At 37.5% G+C, this 20,784-nt stretch overlaps 1 protein-coding gene across 5 annotated transcripts; it reads left to right on the top strand.

The window, feature by feature from the left end:
• Positions 1-891: 891 nt before the first annotated feature.
• On the top strand, positions 892-19,818 carry LOC116679869 (diacylglycerol kinase alpha). Of its 5 annotated transcripts, none has more exons than XM_032509358.1 (25): positions 892-1,152; positions 4,030-4,115; positions 7,372-7,448; positions 7,914-8,055; positions 8,954-9,028; positions 9,192-9,241; positions 9,978-10,052; positions 10,285-10,401; positions 11,043-11,160; positions 11,383-11,471; positions 12,370-12,444; positions 12,897-13,007; positions 13,096-13,194; positions 13,354-13,404; positions 14,222-14,295; positions 14,446-14,520; positions 14,754-14,839; positions 14,938-15,027; positions 15,128-15,288; positions 15,449-15,513; positions 15,625-15,715; positions 15,827-16,007; positions 16,172-16,292; positions 16,470-16,530; positions 17,777-19,818. In XM_032509358.1, exons 2-25 carry the CDS (start codon positions 4,043-4,045, stop codon positions 17,855-17,857), a joined length of 2,238 nt encoding a protein of 745 aa, XP_032365249.1. In that variant the 5' UTR covers positions 892-1,152; positions 4,030-4,042; the 3' UTR covers positions 17,858-19,818. The 5 variants fall into 5 exon arrangements, with proteins under 5 accessions (XP_032365249.1, XP_032365248.1, XP_032365246.1 ...); XM_032509355.1 differs by having other exon boundaries at positions 948-1,152; positions 4,034-4,115; positions 13,354-13,533; XM_032509356.1 differs by having other exon boundaries at positions 948-1,152; positions 4,029-4,115; positions 13,354-13,533.
• Positions 19,819-20,784: the final 966 nt, after the last annotated feature.

The following is a 20,784-nucleotide window of genomic DNA, read 5'->3' as shown; positions in this document are numbered from 1 at the left end:
ATATGTCCTTATACATTCATGTAGGACTTTACAGTGAAGTAGTATGAAACGTCTTGCATCCAGTAGTTACACTAAAATTACAAATAGTTGGAAATGTATGGATTCCTGATTTTTTATAAGAATGTGATTTTGGAACTATTAGCGTTATAACCCGGAGTAAACGTTAGTTTTTGGTTTAGTTTGAAATAACCTTTAGAGAACCAAAAACTAACGTTCCCTAACGTTCCCTAAACGTTCTGTTTGATGTGTATAGTTATTATGCCAAGCAGAATATTTCCTATAGGCCTACCATCACTAAAACATGTCTTTTCATTACCATTTTCTGGCCATAACAGGTAGCCCTACAGTGTGTACGAATAGGCCTGCATATCTTGTATTGCTCTTTTAGTTGGGCACAGGTATTTGGAACAATGAGCATGCTAGCCTACAGTGTCACTGCTTCTGAAAACCTTCGAGCTGCCAAACAGGCCTCCTATTTCGGTTTGTGGGATTTTATCTTCAGCGCTTTCATTTACACTCACTGCTTCAGCACATCTTATCTATGTCAGAACCTCAGTCTCCCTTAAATAAAATTAGCTCACAGTTTGATTGTATGTCCCTTTGTTCATGTATCTATTGAATGTGTCGGCAACATTTCAGTTTATTTTGAATTTTAATGTGTCTGTGAACTTTTCTGCATAGAACCGGGACAACATATGCCTGTGAGTTTTTCAAGAGCCAATTTATAAGTTAATTAATCTACATCTACTCATTCATTCACTTTGTTAACGCTGGGAGCTATAGTAGAGAGCCTAAACCTCACTTTGAGTTTGAGGCTTAAAGCCGCAGTATTTAGAAAATGTGTTGACTTGTTGGCAGGGTACAATAGGCTAAATCAAACAGGTGCGCGTGCCTGTGGGTGGCTTCTGCGTTTGTGTACGCGTACACGCGCAAGGCGGTGCCACTCACTGTAATTATGTCGCTGAGAGCTCCTCCTCCACCCATTTCTTAATCCCTTATATCCTCTAATACCGCGTCAAACATTTAGGCTACCCTCTAAAGCTCCAGCTGCCGTCAACCAACGTAGTCTATCAAAGTTCCTGTTGTGAAGCTCCGAGTTTGGGACAGCTTTTTATTTAGGCTACCTCCGCTGGCGTCTGAGGAGAGAGAAAGGTAAGGAGCCTTTAGAGTTCAGTTTCGGTCACCTCCCTCTGTGGATGAACACCTATGCAGCACTAGAGAGCATAGTAGGGCCTTAATGACAAAGTCGTGCCTGTCATGTCACTCAGTCAGGTAGCCGACCCTGTCTTTATATTCCTGCCTGATAGACGCCCCTTCTTAAAATGGGTTTTAATTGAATTTGGGATTTGCTTCGCCAGATGTACAGTATGTTGTTGGTTGAAGCTTGTGTGGTATTACAAAGCGTTTATTGTGGGAAGGGAAACTTGTGCAGAGAATATAGGTTGATACATGTACCAGCACATATCTATATCAATATCTCTTCAGCCATGGTGTTTAATTCATGATGACACTTAATTATCCATCGTCGGAGCAGAGGCTGAAACTTTGCAACATACAGACCCTTATGCAGTGGCGGATCTAGAAAGTTTTACACAGGGTGGCAAAGAGGTCTTGGCAAGGTAGCGTGGGAAGTCGGTAGGTAGAATCCCCATATAAGTGGCAAATAGAATTATCTAATTTATTAAGTTTTTTTTTCTCTATCATAACATTTGTTTTACCTTTTGTGATTATAATCAAAATCACAAAAGGCACTGAAAGACACACTTGCAAATCTTTACATAATGTAACCATACAACAGAAAATAGCCAATAACTGAAAATTGGTAACTGGTAGATTAAACTGTTGTCATCTGTTTAGCTCGCCGAGAAGTGATGGGTGCAGCTCGGCTACAAGGGTATAGTTAATGAGTATCATTAATCGATGCCTGAGTAACTCACTGAGCAAATTCAAATTGTGGTCTCGCTAGAACTCTGTGATTCCAGGGTACATTAATCGGCAGCATGCTTGGAACCTACAAAGTGTAAAAACTTAAAAACAAAAATCAAAAAAACATAATAGCACAAACAATTGAGACCATTTTGGGGACATTTGGACATTAATTAGATTAGATTAGATTCAACTTTATTGTCATTACACAGGTACAGGTACAAGGCAACAAGGTCTAACCAGAAGTGCAATAGCAGTAAGTGCAGGATATACAATGATTCCATAAGTGCAGGACATGGATAAGTAGTGAATAAATATAGTAATGAATACTATTATAAACAGAATTTTACACATAGATTTGTCTTATGAATATAATATATAGATAACAAGTATTGTGAACAAGATTTACAGCTGGATATTTACTGAATATAATATACAGGGGGATATTACTATAAATAGAATTTTTACAGATATGTACAATGAACATAATATACTGATGGTTTACAGAGTTTACAGGTGAATATGTACTATGAATATATATACAGATGGCTTTTATTATAAACTGAATTTTTTACAGATAGATATAATAAGTTAGGCTAAAATGAGCAGTATATTAATGGGGAGCTGAGTGACGTCAATGGCAAGAAAATGTAAAGTTTAGGGCTGAAACGATTCCTCAAGGTTGTCGCATGAGGGACAAGACCTACAAAGTTGTGGTGAGTTTTGCAGGGAGGTTGGTAACGTTAGTTAACATAATACGTTCACTTTAGCTAGGCTACTAGCCTTCATTCTGTATGAGTCATATCAATCATTACACGATTACTACTGAAATAACTGCTATTAACTGTACATTCACTATATAAAAAACAATATCACTAGGAAAAAGTGTGCAAGGCTGTTGTTTGGAAGGATTGAAAGTTGTTCAAGAGGCTATTTGGCAGTTGTCTTCGATGATATTATTCAGTGGTGTGCGGGGGTTTATGGGATGAGTAGTTCCTTTGCATGGAAAGGAAAATAGGTACACAATCTTGTTCTTTTTACTTTTTGGGGGATTTTCTGTTAGTTTTTTCACTTGAAATGGTATGTTGTATGCTTATGAGTCACGTCGTAGCTGGTTAGCCTAAGGCATGGGGTAAAACTCTTTACATACAGATTTTTCCAGATGTCAATGGAAGAAATGAATGGGAAAGTCACTTCCGGAACCTAAGATCTCTCGGAGGAGGGGTGGGACTGCTGAGGTCTATTGTCATCGGTGATTCCTTGGATTCCTCAGCTAGAAGGGAAGCCCCAGACTGTCTGGATCCAGAAACTGTGGTTGATCAGTGGGTTCTAAAGAGAGAAGAGTTTGACTCACGTCTGGTATTCACTTTTAAAGAATGAAGGAAAACCAGTTATGTTAATGCACACAGTGGATGACCTAATACCTATTAAATGGAAGACCATACCTCCATGGTCCTGCATCTTTTTTTAGTATAGTTTATTTTGAACATGTTAAAAAATAAAATTAGGGTGCCAGGGTGGCTCACCTGGTAGAGCGCACTCTCATATAAAGAGGCTTAGCCTTGACGCAGTAACCACGGTTTCCGACCGGAGGGATTTTTGCCGTTTTTAGAACATAACGTTCCTAGAACCCTTTATTTAGTGTTCTGAATGGACCAATTTGGGGATTATTAAATTGTTCTGGCCACAGTTCCTGTAACTCTTTCAGCTCCTACTTCAGGGCAGGGTCTTTTCCCTTTTGCCGCATAGTGGAAGTTAGATAGCTGTGTTATAATATCAAAAGGTCAGTTCCTATGGCCTCTTGGCCAATGTGAATGCAAACGGAAAAAAACCTTTTTGGGGGAGAATAGTTAGTAGAACTGTTTAGAAGTGGACTATTCCTATTGCTACGTTCCTGTAACTACTTGGTCGGAAAGAGGCTATGGACATGCCGAAACATAGACACATAGTTACATACATATATACATACATACATACATACATACATACATACATACATACATACATACATACATACATACATACATACATACATACATGTACAGTTAACGCTTCATCCTGTTGTTGTTCCCCTTACTGTCATTCTGTCTTCTCTATGCTCAGTCAGCTGATCAGCATGGCCTCCTCTGACGATACAGAGGGGTCCCTGACTCCTGTGGATTTTATCCAGCTGCAGCATTACATGGAATGTAAGTTTTACATTTTCATGTAACTTCTTTTTTTTTCTTTTTTTTCTTTACAATTAACCGTTTTTAACCTGCATGTCAGTACTGCACCGGCCAATGAGATGGTTGTCTCCTGATTTCTTCTTCTTATTTATTATTTACCTTTATTTAACCAGGAATAGACTCATTGAGATAAAAAAATAAAAAAACTCTTTTTCAACAGTATCCTGGCCAAGACAGGCAGCGGTACAACCACACATATATACGAATACACAAAACACTAAAAACATAACGCAACAGAATCAGCAAATCCCTCAAAGGCAGCCACAACTCATCAGGCAAAACAACTACAACCAAATGTGACCAAGTTGACCAAGATTGACCAAGTCACTCAATCAGTCATCCTCTTAAAAGCAACCAATGAGACCAGCTCATTGAGTTTCATGGATTTCAGTAACTTGTTCCAGGTAGAGGGAGCAGCAAACTTAAACACATTTTTCTGCAGCTCAGTTCTAACCTTTGGAACAGACAAAAGGAAAAGATCCTGGCAACAAAGATTGTAAGTCCCGATACTATCTACACTGATATAGGTCAGAAGGTAGGATGGAAGTAGACCTAAAATAGCCTTGTTCTGTAAACGAAAGTATGCTAGTGTTGAAGACTTTGTGTTGATAGAGAAGGCCATCCAACACGTTCATACGGTTCACAATGGCGAGTGAGGGATTTAAAACCAGTGATGAACCTCAGAGCTCCATGGTATACGGTGTCCTGTGCATGTAAACTCTGAGACCAAGCATGCATGTACAAAACATCGCCACAGTTTTGCTAGTCATGCACCGTAACTTCTTTTTGTCCTGTCTCGCACTAAAAAAGTTTGATTACTTTAATATTCAAACATTATAATGGTATATAGTAATTGCCATGGTAGATATTTTTTGATTTTAGGAATATTCAATTGACATAGCTCGTGGAGTGGTGGACAAAACAAAAACACAATCTCTCTTTTGGGAAATCAGTCAAAATATGCATTATTATGTACAACTGCCTTTAGATCCACTTATGACTGAATATGTGTTTATATATAATAATTATTTGCAGAGGTGGAATGCAACTTAATATGTGAACTCATGCTGTACTTTTCCATTTTATGTTACTTTACACTTCTACTCCACTACAATTATTGTACTTTTTACTGCAAGTTTATCTGACAGCCAAAAGTTACTTTGTAGATTAAGATTTTAAATACAACACATGTAATCAGATCATCAAATGTAACACATTGTTACAGATTAAACCTCCCATTTTAACATAATATAATTGAAATAAGTTCCAGCTGGACCAACTAAAAACAGTAAAACACTACTTCACGCATCAGTAACAATTGTCAAATAATTTACTGTAATGTATACCATGATTGTTATTGCATTTCTTTTACTTTTGATATTTTAAATATATTTTTCTACATCCGTAATTTTTGAATGCAAGACTTTTACCTGTAATAGTATTTTTTGCAGTGGTGGAATGTAACTAAGTGCATTGACTCAAGTACTGTACTTACTACAAACTCTTTTTTTTTTTTTAAATTTCATACCACTTTCTACCTGTACTCTACTACAATTATTATTATTATTATTATTATAATTATTAAGTTTTAGTTTCTAGGTTTAAAAATACTTTAAAAATTAAGATTTTTGCATACAAAACATATTACAGTAAGAGCTTATAAAATACGTTTTGGTACAAATAAGACTCAACAGTATATACAAGTACAGTGGGCTATTGGCTTACTGTTATTTTTACAGCGTGATGTTAGTACTTTACACATACACACATACATACATACATACATACATACACACATACATACATATATACATACATATATACATATATACATACATATATACATACATGCATACACAGTAAACATACATACATACATACACACAGTACACATACATACATACATACACGCACACCTAGTCACTTTATCACTTCAATACTGGACTCAACACTGACACTTTAATAATAATTTATGGTCTTTTGTTTGTTTTATTTGACAAATGTTCTTATTGTTGTTATTATCATTATTGTTATTTTGTTGTCTTTATACTGTCTTTTCTTTTCTTTTTTTAATCTATTTTTTAATTTGTTCTTTCTTGCTAAAACTGGTGCTGGAATTTTCAATTTCCTTGCGGGAGTCATCCCAAAATGATAAATAAAGAGAAGTCTAAGTCTAAGTCTAAGTCTAAGTCTAAGAGAAAAGATCTGAATACTTTCACCACTGTAGAGGGAAAAGCAAAGTCAAGAAGAGAGTGTAACTTTGAAGACAAGCTCACACACTTAAATCCATCAGAGTACTTATTCTTCAGTTTACATGTCCAACAGAAGAGAGTAAATGGGAGGAAAATGCTGGAACATATAACTCTTGTGTGCTAAATATATAGAAACTAAGAGACTGGATTTAAAAGCACATCCTGATTGATTTGGGTGTACAGACGTTTCTTATACCCTTATGGATCACTGACTTACTTTAATGTGTTCCAGCTACTCTCAAACTTGAGAATCTCTCCTTTGGGAGATCAGTTTTCACAAAAAGTGAAAACAGCAGTAATCAATAAGCGTCGGACATCTAATAAATGACTGAGGAAGTTACTCAACACAAAATTGCTCCACATACAGTAGATCCTCTGAGGATCATTCAGCATCAACACAAAAACACAAACAACAACTCCAGGCTGTAAGTGCATGCTTTTCCGTTGGAGTTTGAGCTAATACAGAACTGGATAGACCTGTTGACAGGAGTGGTACGGGGCTAAAAACATTCAGCTGTACACTCAGAGGCTTTGAAAGAAATGAAATGAGTGTGTACTTTAGGCTTTTAGTGTTGGGGGGTGGGGGGGGATAATGGATGGAAGGATAATTACACTCACGCCTCTCTGGACCTCTGAAAGAACATCTGTTTTACCTCTGACAGCATGGCCCAGATTTAATGTAGGATACACACATTACGTCTATGTCCACAATTAGTGATGATCTCACATTTGTTTCCAGTTTTAGCATTTAGGATGTAATTATGTAATTATTATGCTCTCAATTTTAACAACTTTTAATTCTTTTAATCAACCTTAGATTTTCTTATTATTCCTGTACGGAACAGACAGATAGCACAGCTTCGTATAGGAAAAATGTTAATGGCATTAAATATAGTTATGTTCTTCTGTCCTTTTTGATTTGTTAATTCACTCACTTTTTGACATTTCGGACGTTCTCTTTGCAGACAGCAGTTTGAGGGTGAAAGATGTGATCAAGGAGTTTCAACCTGGGGGTCGGCTGGCCCAGTACAGCAACGGAGAGGTAACTCCGATTACTTTATTTTACGGTGTGGTAATTTCCCATTTTTGTGTAACACATTTTGTAGGAAGTTTCCAAAAAAATAACTATTTCATTTGGCATTAACTATAGAGAAAACATGAATTTCTTCAAAAGAAAATCTTCAATTAAAATTGATTATATATTTATGTAATACTGGAAATTATATTCTACATGTATGTCAGTTTGTCTGCTTGACTGTATATAAATTGACATGTTTGTGCTGTGGTTTGCGCTAGCCGTTATATGAAATGTATTAATTCAAAGTGAATCAATTCAAGATTTTTGTTTCTTTCCTAGTATTTTTTAAATAGTCTTCTCTCAGAAATTGTTAGATAATTGTCTAGAAATCACAGTTGTGGTAAAATAAAGCATTACAATAAATTTAAATGTGAACACATTATTGTTTTGACCTTGAGTCTCAACAATGAGTTACATTTCTCTCCACAGTGCGTCGATGCAGTTGGTTTCTGTCTCTTTCTTAAGACCTACCTAGAAGTGGATGACTTCCCTGCAGATTTTTGCCAACGCCTTTTTAGGTATTTTCAACATGTGGAGCATGGGTCCACAAAGAGCCATCTGCCCAAAGGAGGTAAATCATTTTGAAAGCCTGATCTTTTTATACATGATAGCATGGAGCCGGTGCTAAGAGGAAAAGCTTTGCAGTCATGCTCAGCTCTGAGTGTGGTTGGGAATGCACCATATAACATGCTACAAATAATCAAAGAAAGAAAGAATGCTACAAAGAATATTTCTTTTTGGACACTTTGTCCAACGCCCACTTGTTTTATTGTCTTTTTTTATTATCTTGTAGTGCTGCATCATTGCAATAAAGCCGTAGGCGTGGAATAGCTTTGGATATTAGTGCACCTGTTCCAGTAACCAGCCTTTAAAGGTGCCCTACCACACGTATTTCATTACTTTGTGGTAATGTCTGAAGTTCTACTATGGACTCTTTTTGTGGAAAAAATGCCTTGGTTACCTTGTTTCAAACCATTCTAGCGTGGTATAGAAAGCCTGCAGGAAGACTCAGCTCGATTTGTGCCAGTTCTCATTAATAATCAACGAGCTAAGCTGCTTGACTCTGATTGGTCAACAGCTAACCAATGAGAGCCTAGCTGTCAGCATTTTTTACTCAGTGCAACTGGGCAGATCAGGCTCAGGCAACATGACATCAGACTGACCAGCTTTTGTATTTGGACTAATTTCTCTGCTTTTCTTTTCAGTGGCTAGAGCTGACAGGAGAGGTAGCAGTTCATTTTCACATTCATGACATAACACAAAGACTATGGACCTAACATATTTAAAAAAAATTGAACTAAAAACGGTTTTATGTGGCAGGGCACCTTTAATAACATATTTGCTTTTAAAGTTTTAATCCTGCAGTTATACATTTTCCTCTGGAACTGAAAAAACGGTGGTTTTAGACCTCAGGAATGTAATAAAGGTTTCCAGTTTGGTCCAACAATTCAGTATTTCTTTATCTTCAGGCGGGGTCTTTCTTCGTGATGTGTCCTGTTACTTCTCAGTGCTGGAGGAAGGACAGCCCCGGGAGAAGCTTGAATGTTGGTTTCATCTTTCTTTTGAACTCGTTGTGACATGTTTATTATAGTGCAAATGCATTAAATGTACATTTTTAATACTGATAAATAAGTAAGATTAATGATTTGGAAGGTAAAAGCTGAAAAAACAACAGTTGGATTACTGACTGACTTTGTTTTTTTCTAGTTACTTTCAAACTGTATGATAAAGACTGCAACAAACTCCTGGACAGCTCAGTAAGTTACTCAGAATCACTGACAAGTTGTTCTAACTGCTCTGTGTTTATGATGCCTAAATTACCAAAGCATTTAGGATGTTTTTTTATTCAGTTACCCGTATAGATTTCTTGTTTGCAGTTAGTTCTGCAAAATGTAATGTTGTTCTTGGACCCCTTAACACATTGGACCCCCCTGAACAGTCAAGTTATTGGGGGTTCTTAATAACTAAGCTCCTTATTTTTTCTACATATGTAAGTTGAAGGAGCTGCACAGAAAATGCCTCTGACAGTGAACATCCTTATGTGGATCTTGCTGGTGCGGCGGCTGGCAACATGGATAAAATATGAGCCCACAAATTAGTTCAAACAGTAAATAAAGGTCTATTAATACGTTAAACCTTTACGGCGCTGCTTCTCCTCTGCATATTGTAAAAGCCTTATTTAAGTCTTAACAGTCCAATAATCCTAAACCAGTCCATTTTCAAAATCAATATCTTTAATTATACAAAGGACAAAAAAATGTAAACACTAAGCCAACCTTTTATCATCATATAAAAGTAAATAATAAGACCCAGCTGCAATTTGACTACGTTTAACTTACAGGAATTTAAATTTTGTGAAGTTGTATATTTACTTTGATTGAGTGGCTGGTTTTGGATGTACAGCACAAAGTTGTCAGCCGTAGACAGTATTTTTCACATTGATTAAGATGAATATGGTTACTGTGAATGTAAACCCTGTTGTCTCTCCATCAGGAGGTGGATCGTATAATCACCCAGATGATGCGAGCTGCTGATTACCTGGGCTGGGACGTGACTGAACTCAGACCAGTATGAGTCTCATTTTGATGTCTTTTCATTTTAAAGCTTTTCATTTTAATTCTGTTATTGATATAGTTCTGAATTTTCAGAAAAGGTCTACATGAGGGGTGGGATTTGTAACGGAAGATTTATTTTACATCAAAATAACAGCTTAATTACAGAAGCTGACAAATGTAAAAGGAAGTTTACTAAACAGGAGTTATTCCAGAAATAACCACCAGCTGTTTTTGTATTTGAACAGGTGCTCAAAGACATGATGACAGCGATCGATGTGGATGACAGTGGGACTGTCACTCTGGAGGAATGGGTGAAGGGAGGCATGAACAACGTGCCTTTACTTGTTCTGCTTGGACTGAAGGTGACAGGACAAAAACATTTGATGCCACATACAACACTTACATTTCCCCACAACATCCCCTGTTTTGGTAATGTTGCCAGGAATAAGCCAACTCTAAATGTTAATGTTTTTTTGGGTCAATTTAGTGTAGAATTGCATTACCAGACCTTCCTCCAGAGCACAGCGGATGAAGGTCTGGCTAGTCCACACAGCATTCTGGGATGGAAGAAAAACATGCTCTGGTTTATTGGCATTTCTTTAAACCAATCACAATTGCCATGGGCCGGACGGAGCCCTGGTGCCGCTGCAAAATAGCTTTGGGAAGGAACTTGTTTTGGTGGAATGTGTATGTTCAAAAGTTGTTTTAGTCGTGCAACAGAAAACTCTGATTGGACGGATAGTCTAGCTGGCTGTCTGGATTTAGCCTGCCGAGATCTAAGGAGCAGTCAACCATAGATAAATCCACTGGAATTTAAAATTACAACACCAAGAAAGCGTAAGATAACAGACATCTGTCGGAGAAAAAAAAGGACATACGGCAGAATTTTTGACGGCACCGGAGCAAACCCGGACGTATACGTGGATATAGACTAATTTTAGTTTGATCAGCTATGGGTCCTGTTTTCTTTTATTTTTTTTTTTTGTCTTCCCCTCACCCGCAGATGACAGAGAGGGATGGGCAGCATATTTGGAGGATGAAGCACTTTAACAGGCCAACCTACTGCAGTGTGTGTCAGAGCATGCTGCTCGGCCTCGGGAAGCAGGGACTCTGCTGCACCTGTAAGCTCTCACAGCCACCATCAGGGGGCAGCCACGCACCTCACACACAGTACAAAAGAAGTGGAGGAGTCCCACCCTTTCTAGTTCACTTGTTTAATCTTGTTTATTATTTGTCTATTATTATATGTATAATATTTATTGCTATAAAATCCTATACATTTTAGTGGAGGAAGCTTTATATTGAACTCAGTCACCTCTGTAATATTTGTTCTTCTTCCTCAGGTTGCAAGTACACCGTCCACAGTCAGTGTGCCAACAAGAATCCCGAACCCTGTGCTCGTACTTTTGTTAAATCTAAACCGAGGATTGGTGTAAGGACACACACAACAACCCCACTTACTTTGGATTTATAAATATAATCTATATTTTTGAAATTGTCTACATATCGTATGAAAAACAATCAAAAACCAAAACCAACAATACATTAGATTGTCTCTCAATAAGTTTTCCCACTTCGTTTAAAAAAAAAAAAAAGTAATTCCCTAAAACAGTTGGGCAAACAGTTTTCTATGGTCACACAAAAAGGGAAGAAATAGTGCATTTATTGGGTACTATTTTCTGCTTCAGATTGATATACATTTGGTGCGTTTGTAATTAATTAATAATTGCGACAGCAGAACATTGTATGTGGGATTGACTCAAAATAAACTACAGTGTGCATGTAAATTGTAATGAAAGAACATATCATCCAGTGCAATGGTGTGTTTTTGGACAACAATGAAGCCTAACTTCCATGGAAATAAAATCAGGCTGTGGATATACAGCCAATACTTTAATTCATAATAATTCATACTGGTTTTGGTCATTTCATGAGATTTGCTGACAATGATAATGTCTTATCTTTGGAATTTTTTATTTTTAAACTAAATCTGTAAAAAAAGAAAAAGAAAAAAAAAGCTATTAAATGGACCTTGAGTTTTTGGTGATGATGTTGTCAAACTACTGTCAAGGTCAATAATGAACTGAATACTCACATTTGTCATGTGAATATATCCCTGTCAGTTCTCTTTTTACTGACCAAAACGGCAGCAACAGTAAACACTTTACCGACATGGAACACCAAAGTGCATTAGTCGGCAATAAGTGCAGCCCATCCATGTTTTTTAAGTGCAGATTACAGCTGGCACAGTCTGCTCTGCACATCTGCTAAATGTCCTGATTTTGCTCAGACATGGACAATGATGTGTTCACTGTCTTTTTCCGGTGTAGTGTCGCAACCACAACACACGATCTGTGATGGATCACAACAGTGAACTGGCCAAGTTTCGTCAGCTGCTGCCGGAGGTTTGATGTGCATGTGTGCTCTATATTAAATCTGTTGATGCACGTCTACCTGTCAAAGGTTATCCAAAAATTCATAAATCAAACGTTGTCTTTAACTTTAACTTCCACAGCTGCTCTAAGATGGGTGTGATCTGTTTGGATTATTTTAAATTCAACTATAACATCATTTTCCTTGAAGCCATTCAGAGCTTGGGTTGGGTTTGGCACCACTGTAGTGAACGTTGGTCCTGGAACAGGAGTTTGATATCATCTAAAGACTTGCCTAGACATTATGAGTAGAAGAATAGGTGCATTTTTTTCTGGGTAATTAGAAATGGAAAAAGAAGTAACTGTCATGGTCCTGTAATCGCTTCCATTTATCAAACTGTTAATCTTAATAAAAACAAGATAAGTAATAGCAGTGAATTACACCTTTCCCTCAACCTCTCCTTTTCTACTCCTCTGTGTCTCAGGTAGCAGCTCACGACTGGATCAGAGCTGACTGCAACTCTTCCAAGTGTCAGGTTTGCCACAAGAAGATCAAAACTGTAGCGGGGAAACGTTGTGTGTGGTGCCAGGAGATGGTGAGGAGTGTGTGCGTGTTTGGACAATAATAAATGAATTAGGGGGATCTTTTTTTTGTATGTTCACTGAGTCTTGTCTCTTTTTAAGCGTCATGATGAGTGTCTTTTCTCTGGCTTGTCCTCCTGTGATTGTGGGCAACTTAGAGATCATATTCTGCCTCCGTGGGCCATATACGCTGTCTCAAAGGTAATATGAACAGTATGTGTGTGTGTGTGTGTATGTATATATATATATATATATATATATATATATATATATATATATTTGGCTTTATCAGATTTAGATTTTTTTCATTATTGTCAGTTAATTGTCTGTTGTTGTTTAACTGTCCCGTGTTTCCTGCAGGAGGAGGACACTAGCTTGTTAAATGTCACCCCTGATGGCCACATCCTGCAGGTCTGTCGTTGTCACATATTCCTACACACTCGCATTTCTTTTCCAACTGTGCACTTGTGTCTTTTCTGTGAGGTGTATTTCAAGTTGTCTTCTCAAACTACAATCTTCATATCATTGCTTTTGGAAGAGGTAATTTGAGTGATTTGTCATGTTATTTTCACAAGATTTTAATGTTAAAAAAGACTGTGCCAGTGTCTTTGTAACTGATTGGTTCTGTTCTGGGTTTTGGATGAAATCCTAGACAAATACACCTCTCATGGTTGTGTCCGCTTCAGCTGAGACAAGGCCACTGATCCAGTATTTAAAGTACCTAATACTCACTACCTGTCACAAACTTAAAATCATGTTGGTTTCAACATATTACAAAGGTACCATTGGTAAAAACTACCAAAACGTACTCCTGCAGCATATTCCACTTCTCAAATATGTCTAAATACACTGCTTCATTGTGTAAGTGGAATATTCCTAAATTCTAAAAATATCTACTATGGCAATTGCTATATACCATCATAATGTTTGAATATTAAAGAAATCAAAATTTTTAATGTGAGACAGGACACAAAGAAGTTATGGTGTATGGTAGTAATGTGTAAACAAAGGCTATTTTCCTTGAAAACCCCCAAATCTTTATGATTCAACAGCAGCAGAAGTTTAAATGACACTGCCTCAAAAGTTATTATGTACAAAATGTGTACAGTGACCTGACTCACAGCATGTCCGTATATCCTTACATATCATGTACTGTATGTGTTTTTCAGATGAGATACAGTAGCCTACATATAATCCATTGGATCTTAATCTGTCATGTATTCTTCAGATTGTCACGATTCCAGACACCCACCCTCTGCTGGTGTTTGTGAACCCAAAAAGTGGAGGGAAGCAGGGTCAACGGTGAGCAGCTCAAAGTCTTGATATGTTTGTGTAACTTTATTTCACTCTTAGTGTAAAAAAATCTACAGTGCATTCATTTTTATGTCACATAGAATATCATATCACCTGGATGTGTCAATTTGTGTGTGTGCGTCTCAATGTTTTTCACAGAGTGCTCAGGAAGTTTCAGTACCTGCTGAACCCACGTCAAGTGTACAACCTTTCCAACGGAGGTCCTACACCAGGGTACAGTAAATTTTCACCACTATACCTGCACACAGTAGGCAATTTTTAACCTCTATATATAGTTTATAGAATATTATAGATCCGAAACGAAAGGGACAGAAGGGCGGGACTCAGAGAAAAAAGTCGCGATTACAAATAAAACCCACAGACAGCATAGTAAGGCTACTAATATTTCACCTACTAGCTGTACACATTTGGCTTTCTCCACATTAATGTTGTCTTTGTTTTCTCAGACTACACTTCTTCCGCAACCTGCGTGAGTACAGGATCTTGGTGTGTGGAGGAGACGGCACCGTTGGTTGGCTACTGGATGCTATAGGTACTGTGGCTCCTTTTGTGGGTTTCTGAGAGTTAATTAAGATAACCATCCCTAAGGCTAAATATAAAAAAAAAAAAAAAATGTTCCTGTGATTTCAGACAAAGAAAACCTGCCGGTGCATCCTCCAGTAGCTGTCCTGCCTCTGGGCACCGGGAATGACCTGGCTCGCTGTCTTCGCTGGGGAGGAGGTAAAACCATCAGCATGTTAACTCGACACCATCACTGAGGTATTTGCACCTTTGGAGCCATAGTTTAACTTCTTCTGCTTCTTCTGTAATCCTATGAAAGGCTACGATGGGTCAGACTTGAGAGAGATCCTGAAGGAGATCGAAGCTAGCCAGTTGGTTCTCATGGACCGCTGGAGCATCCAGGTGATACCAGACGACCCCCAAGAGGCAGGAGACCCTGTGCCCTTCCAGATCATTAACAACTACTTCTCTATTGGAGTGGTGAGTCACTGTCTCAGCTGGAAAGAATGATAACATCACACATTATTATAGAAGGATTTCTTTAACCCAAAAAAACCCTAAGCGCAAAAAACATTTCTTACTATTTTTTTTTGACGTACACAGAAACGAGAATACATTATTGAAAATATGACTTTGACAGGATGCCTCTATCGCTCATCGCTTCCATTCCATGAGAGAGAAACACCCCCAGAGATTCAACAGCAGGTGAGGATTCATGCTCACTGTGTGAACAAAGAGTGTTTTCTGATGAAAAGTGTAACAGAGCTCTTTTTTAAATCCATAAAGGTGAAGTTGTTGTTTTTTGTTGTTTTTAAGAATGAAGAACAAACTTTGGTATTTTGAGTTTGCCACTACTGAGACCATTTCTGCGTCTTGTAAGAAGTTGAAGGAGTGTCTAATGATTGAGGTTAGAATATCTGATATAGTCATGTAGCTGTTAAATATTTGTACAGAAATTCACATAATTGCTTTTGTTCAGTTGTGTCAACATCTTGTTGTTGTTTTTTGCCTTCACCAGTGCTGTGGGAGGACCCTGGACCTGAGCAACATGTCGCTGGAGGGCATAGCTGTCCTCAACATACCCAGCATGCACGGAGGCTCCAACCTTTGGGGCGAGTCCAAGAAGCCTGATAGTGTGCCAGAGGTGGAGAACAGTGAGGTTATCACTGACCCTGACCTTTTAAAAACAATCTCTCAAGGTCTGTACTTTCATAAATCACCACATTTGTTTGTGTCTGAATATTGTCAGTAAGCCCTCCCTGCCTCATTGCGTGTGAATCCTGTCACGCTGGTTGATTTTTAAAGCTGATTTAATCTTTTAGACACTTTAAATGTCATCTGTGTGTGTTTTGTCACTCCGCAGATATGAGTGATGAGCGTTTGGAAGTGGTGGGGCTGGAAGGAGCCATAGAAATGGGACAGATCTACAGTGGACTGAAGAGAGCTGGGCACAGACTGGCACAGACTTCCCAAATTACCATCAGGTTGTTTACTTTTACCTACAAGTGGATCATGGCAATAATAATAATAAGACAACAACAGGTGGTCCTGGTATTTTGTTTCTCTCTATGCAGTCTGATGTAAACAGACACACAATGTTCAAGTACAGTATAAATAGTACAGTATATTTAAATCTCACTTTATCTCCTCCCTGTGTGCAGGACAATCAAAGCCTTGCCCATGCAAATTGATGGGGAGCCCTGGATGCAGCCTCCATGTACTGTAAGTGTTATTAACCAATTTAATTCAGTGCCAAGAGTCAAGACCATAGAAAAAGAATGTTATTTCTATGGTCAAGACCCATTTTAGATTTGTTAAAGCCAGGGGTTACAGCATCGTAGTGTACAACATAGTTCAATTCATCCATAGATTTATTTGGTTACTGTGTCAGAGACACATCGCCACTACAGCACAAACACAGTTAGTATTCGCCCTGATTATGTTTATCTGTATGAGCTGCTCGAAGCCAATTTTAATCTGTGAGGGATCAGGGCTGTCACTCTGTGGAATCAGCAAGTGTTTGAGGCTTCTCTTTTTTTGTACATTATATCACATTAATTTTATCCAAAGTGACTTACAGTTATCGCACCAATACATTGTGTGCAATTTGCTTATGTGAACAGGGGAAGCTTAAGGATCAATCCACTCGGACTCCCGGATAGTTTAGTTGGTAGAGTGGGCGCCCATATGTAGAGGTTTACTCCCAACGCAGCAGGGCAGGGTTCGACTCCGACCTGCAGCCCTTTGCTGCATGTCATTCCCCCTCTCTCTCTCCTTTCACTTCTTCAGCTGTCCTGTCATTGAAGGCCTAAAATGCCCCAAAAACAATCTTAAGAAAAGGATCGATCCACTAACCTTGGGATTCATAGCAAACTACCAACCGAATCTCGGTCACCCAGTTATTCACAGTTCATAGTGTCTTGATATTAAAAACAATGTCATTGCCATACAATATGACAGCGCCACAAAATGCACATGAACTGAATAGTCTGGCTTAACAGATGTACATTGCTGGTATAAGGCCTGACATCAACGTGATGTCCCTCCCCCTTCTGGTATTTCTGCTATCTACTTTGCAAGAGCATCGTTGGGACAGGACGGTTGTGATTAGTTTAAAGAAGGACAAACAAGAACAAGTCGGGACATTTTTTTTCACCCATCCAAAAGTATATAAGCCAGACTATATTCCAGCGCTGGTACAGCCCTGTGAGGATAGGTTTAGCGATGCCAGACTATAACCTTCATGAAGATGGGAGGATTTATTGGAGGACTGGATTAGGTTTATATAGGTGTACCTAGTAAACTGGGAACTGAGAATTCAGGTAGAATTCAGTGCTCAGGTCTTTTTTTTTAATGACATTTTATACATTTCCCTAAGAAGATCAGATATTAGGCATCACTTTAAAGGAATTTGAATACAAATAATAAAATTGTCATTTACCAAAATCATTTTATGTATTTATTATAGATCCACATAACTCACAAGAACCAAGCTAACATGCTGATGGCTGCACCAACAAAACCAACCGGCTTCTTTCACCTCAAGTAGATTAACGCTTCCACTACATCCTCCAGTCTGCCGAGGGTCACAACAGAACATCTATATTATCTTGAATGATGCAGGATGACTACACTAAAAGGGAGCGTCCATCGCTGAGTGTGTAACTGTGTGTTTCTATTATTAAGTATTATTGTGTATGTCTTTTGCACTTTAATCCCTGATATAATTCTAAATAATTACAGACAGTTTGCACTCAGGCAGAGACCACACTGATAGGCCAGATCAAAAGTGCAAATTTCACTACTCAGTCTGATCGCTGCTATTGTGTGCCAACTTCAATGCAATGCATCCTTTTGTTTTTCTGTAAATAAAAGAGCAGAGAATGTTCTACAGTAGACTGATACAGAATATATATTGCTTATTGTACGTTGTGAGAGCTTTTTTTGTGCTTAATCAAATTTACAGTAGTGTCTTGTAGAGTTTCATCTGTACTTCCTAATGCAGCTGGTGATAAACTTGCTTTGTTCTGCCTTCAGAAGCTCCCAGCAGCTCACCCTTGATCAACGACACTGTCCTACCTGTCTGTTCTTGTGACTTTCACTATCAGTTTTCATCCAACTAAAAGAAAAATATATAATGTAATAATTTCATTGTTTTTTTTTACTGTTTATTAGATAGGTGGAGAAATTATTTGAGAAACACTTGACTGACTATAAATGTGGCTACAAAAAGATTTGATCCACAGTTATAACTGAGTCCTGAAAGTGCTGGGCGGAGGGGTTTGACAGAGCTATCCCAAATTTTCCAAGTTCAGTGTAAAAGAACGCATTCCATTGAATTTAAAACATTAAGGTGCACTGGACAAGTTAGTTAGTTTAGTAAGTTTTCTGGATGTTGTTGTACTGTAACTCCGCTCATTGGCAGAGTTTGACATTCGAGCCAGTGGGGTGCAAAAAAACAACAACAAAAAACTAATTGTAGCAGCTGAGACCTGGCCTACCAATTGGGGAACGAGCACATATGGACAAAACAAACAAACATAAATAAACATGTATGTTTATTTTTAAAGCAGATTTTAAATTACATTGTAACAATTTAACAATTTGTCCTTATTAAATCCAATCGCGGCCCGGCTGTCTTGGAACATTCACCAGCCAGCTCCAAACAGGTGAACGAGGCCTCTCCACTTCGCCATTTAAACAAAGTGAAACTCTGTAGTGCTCCCCCCCCCACCCCACAAACTCTGTGTATGACTACAAAATTCTCTCATTGCTGATGCTTCTTATAAGCAGTCACACAATAGAGATTTACCTTTAGAAATCTATTAAAGTCAAATATATTCCACCTAATAATCTATTTTGTGACTGGAGAAATGTCGGGGGAAAAGGCTGATAAGATTGTGTTTCAGTGATGTGCATATGTGTCTTCAACCTTCTGGAGTCAGTCTTGTGTTGGATTTTCAGTGTAAACATATACATGTAACATGCTTTCATTATTATTATTATTATTATTATTATTATTATTATTATTATTGTATTGTCTTAATGTCAAATTGTGTAGTTGTCCTTTGCATTTGTTTCGACAATACTGCATATTCAGGTTCAGTGAGGCTCATACAGCAACGAATTGTTCTCAGAAAGAATTACAATCTGTTGCCCCAACCCCAAATCACTTTGTTATATATTTTCTGACCTATTTATATTTGTGGAGATATTACTGTTATTTGCAGCTAAATAATACACTCTCAAAGTTTTGGTTACACTGGAATAATGGAGACTTTTACCATAAGGTGCTAGTGTTTATTATGAGGATACAGAAAACATTTTTTTCATTGAAATCTTAAACTTTTAAAGGACAAAAGGCAGCATATTCAAATGTTAACATGGCCATATGCATTGCATATTGCTTACACTGCAAAGTAGAAAATACAGAAAAATTGCCTGTAAAACATCTTTAACACATGTAGTGCACTCCTAATGCTTATCTGCCATAATGAAAGTTTATCAGCACTTAACAATGCTTATATTTCAAAGTACTGATTTGTGAATTTATTTGAAGCATTGTATGCAAATCTAAGCTTAAAATAATTTCCTTAAATCTCCCTAATATCAAAACATGACAACATACAGTTTGGAGTATTACTTACTTCTTTTTTTTTAAACAATCTAATTGAAAATATGAAATCTTGCATGACTGATTGCAGTAATAAAATTTCACATTGTGTCAAGTCTCAAAGTATCAAATTGTCAGTTTATTTGTCTCCACGGTGTTATTGGCAGTGCAGCAGTAAAACAGAAACACAGAATAAAACAAAAAGCTTTAGCACATCATTACAAAGTAATAATGATTACATGCAAGGTATAACAACAAACAACACCATTTAGTTGCTGTTTTATGCTTTCAATTATATGCTGTAGATGATAACATTTACATTAATTTGATTTGATTAATGAATCCAAATTTCTTTAACATGGGATATGAGGGAAAGCTCCCAAGGAGTTACTAAATGCAGCTTTTAGACCTACATGGACAGGAAGTTCTTTGACATTTGTCCACAATCCCATGTAAATTGGACAAACTCCATTAGTGATGATGATATGATTTAAGAACAGCTAATGGACCTTGAGATTAGACTCAAGAACAAAAACAGAAGACTGTTTTCTGAAATGTAAATAAGCCTACTATGAAGAGCCAAAGTGTTGAATATCAAACAAATAAAACGTTATGGAATGAACACTCATATAAACTAAAAGAAAAAAAAACATATAGGCCTACATGACATAACACAATTTAATGCAGATATAATTCCATCAGTTTTTATTTCAGAATGTCCTTTTAAATAGAAACCGCTTGCGTTTCCATACATTTGGTCTCCATACATTTTAAAAAGTATAAAATCATCAAGCAAGTGTTAAGCTTTTTTTTTTTTTTTTTTTTTTACATTTTTCATCTAGTAATAGCCCTACGTGAGCACC

Source organism: Etheostoma spectabile, unplaced genomic scaffold, assembly GCF_008692095.1.
Source record: "Etheostoma spectabile isolate EspeVRDwgs_2016 unplaced genomic scaffold, UIUC_Espe_1.0 scaffold00018250, whole genome shotgun sequence".
In the NCBI taxonomy this organism is placed as follows: Eukaryota; Metazoa; Chordata; class Actinopteri; order Perciformes; family Percidae; genus Etheostoma; species Etheostoma spectabile.
The sequence above is the reverse complement of the archived record's forward strand: the minus strand, read 5'-3'. Positions and strand labels throughout refer to the sequence as shown.

Excerpts from the sequence above, each read along its gene's own strand:
- LOC116679869 (XM_032509355.1), top strand. The coding sequence starts at position 4,043 with ATGGCCTCCTCTGACGATACAGAGGGGTCCCTGACTCCTGTGGATTTT. Across the intron at positions 14,840-14,937 it reads TTGGCTACTGGATGCTATAG|ACAAAGAAAACCTGCCGGTG; the intron begins GTACTGTGGCTC and ends CTGTGATTTCAG. Across the intron at positions 15,514-15,624 it reads CCCCAGAGATTCAACAGCAG|AATGAAGAACAAACTTTGGT; the intron begins GTGAGGATTCAT and ends GTTGTTTTTAAG.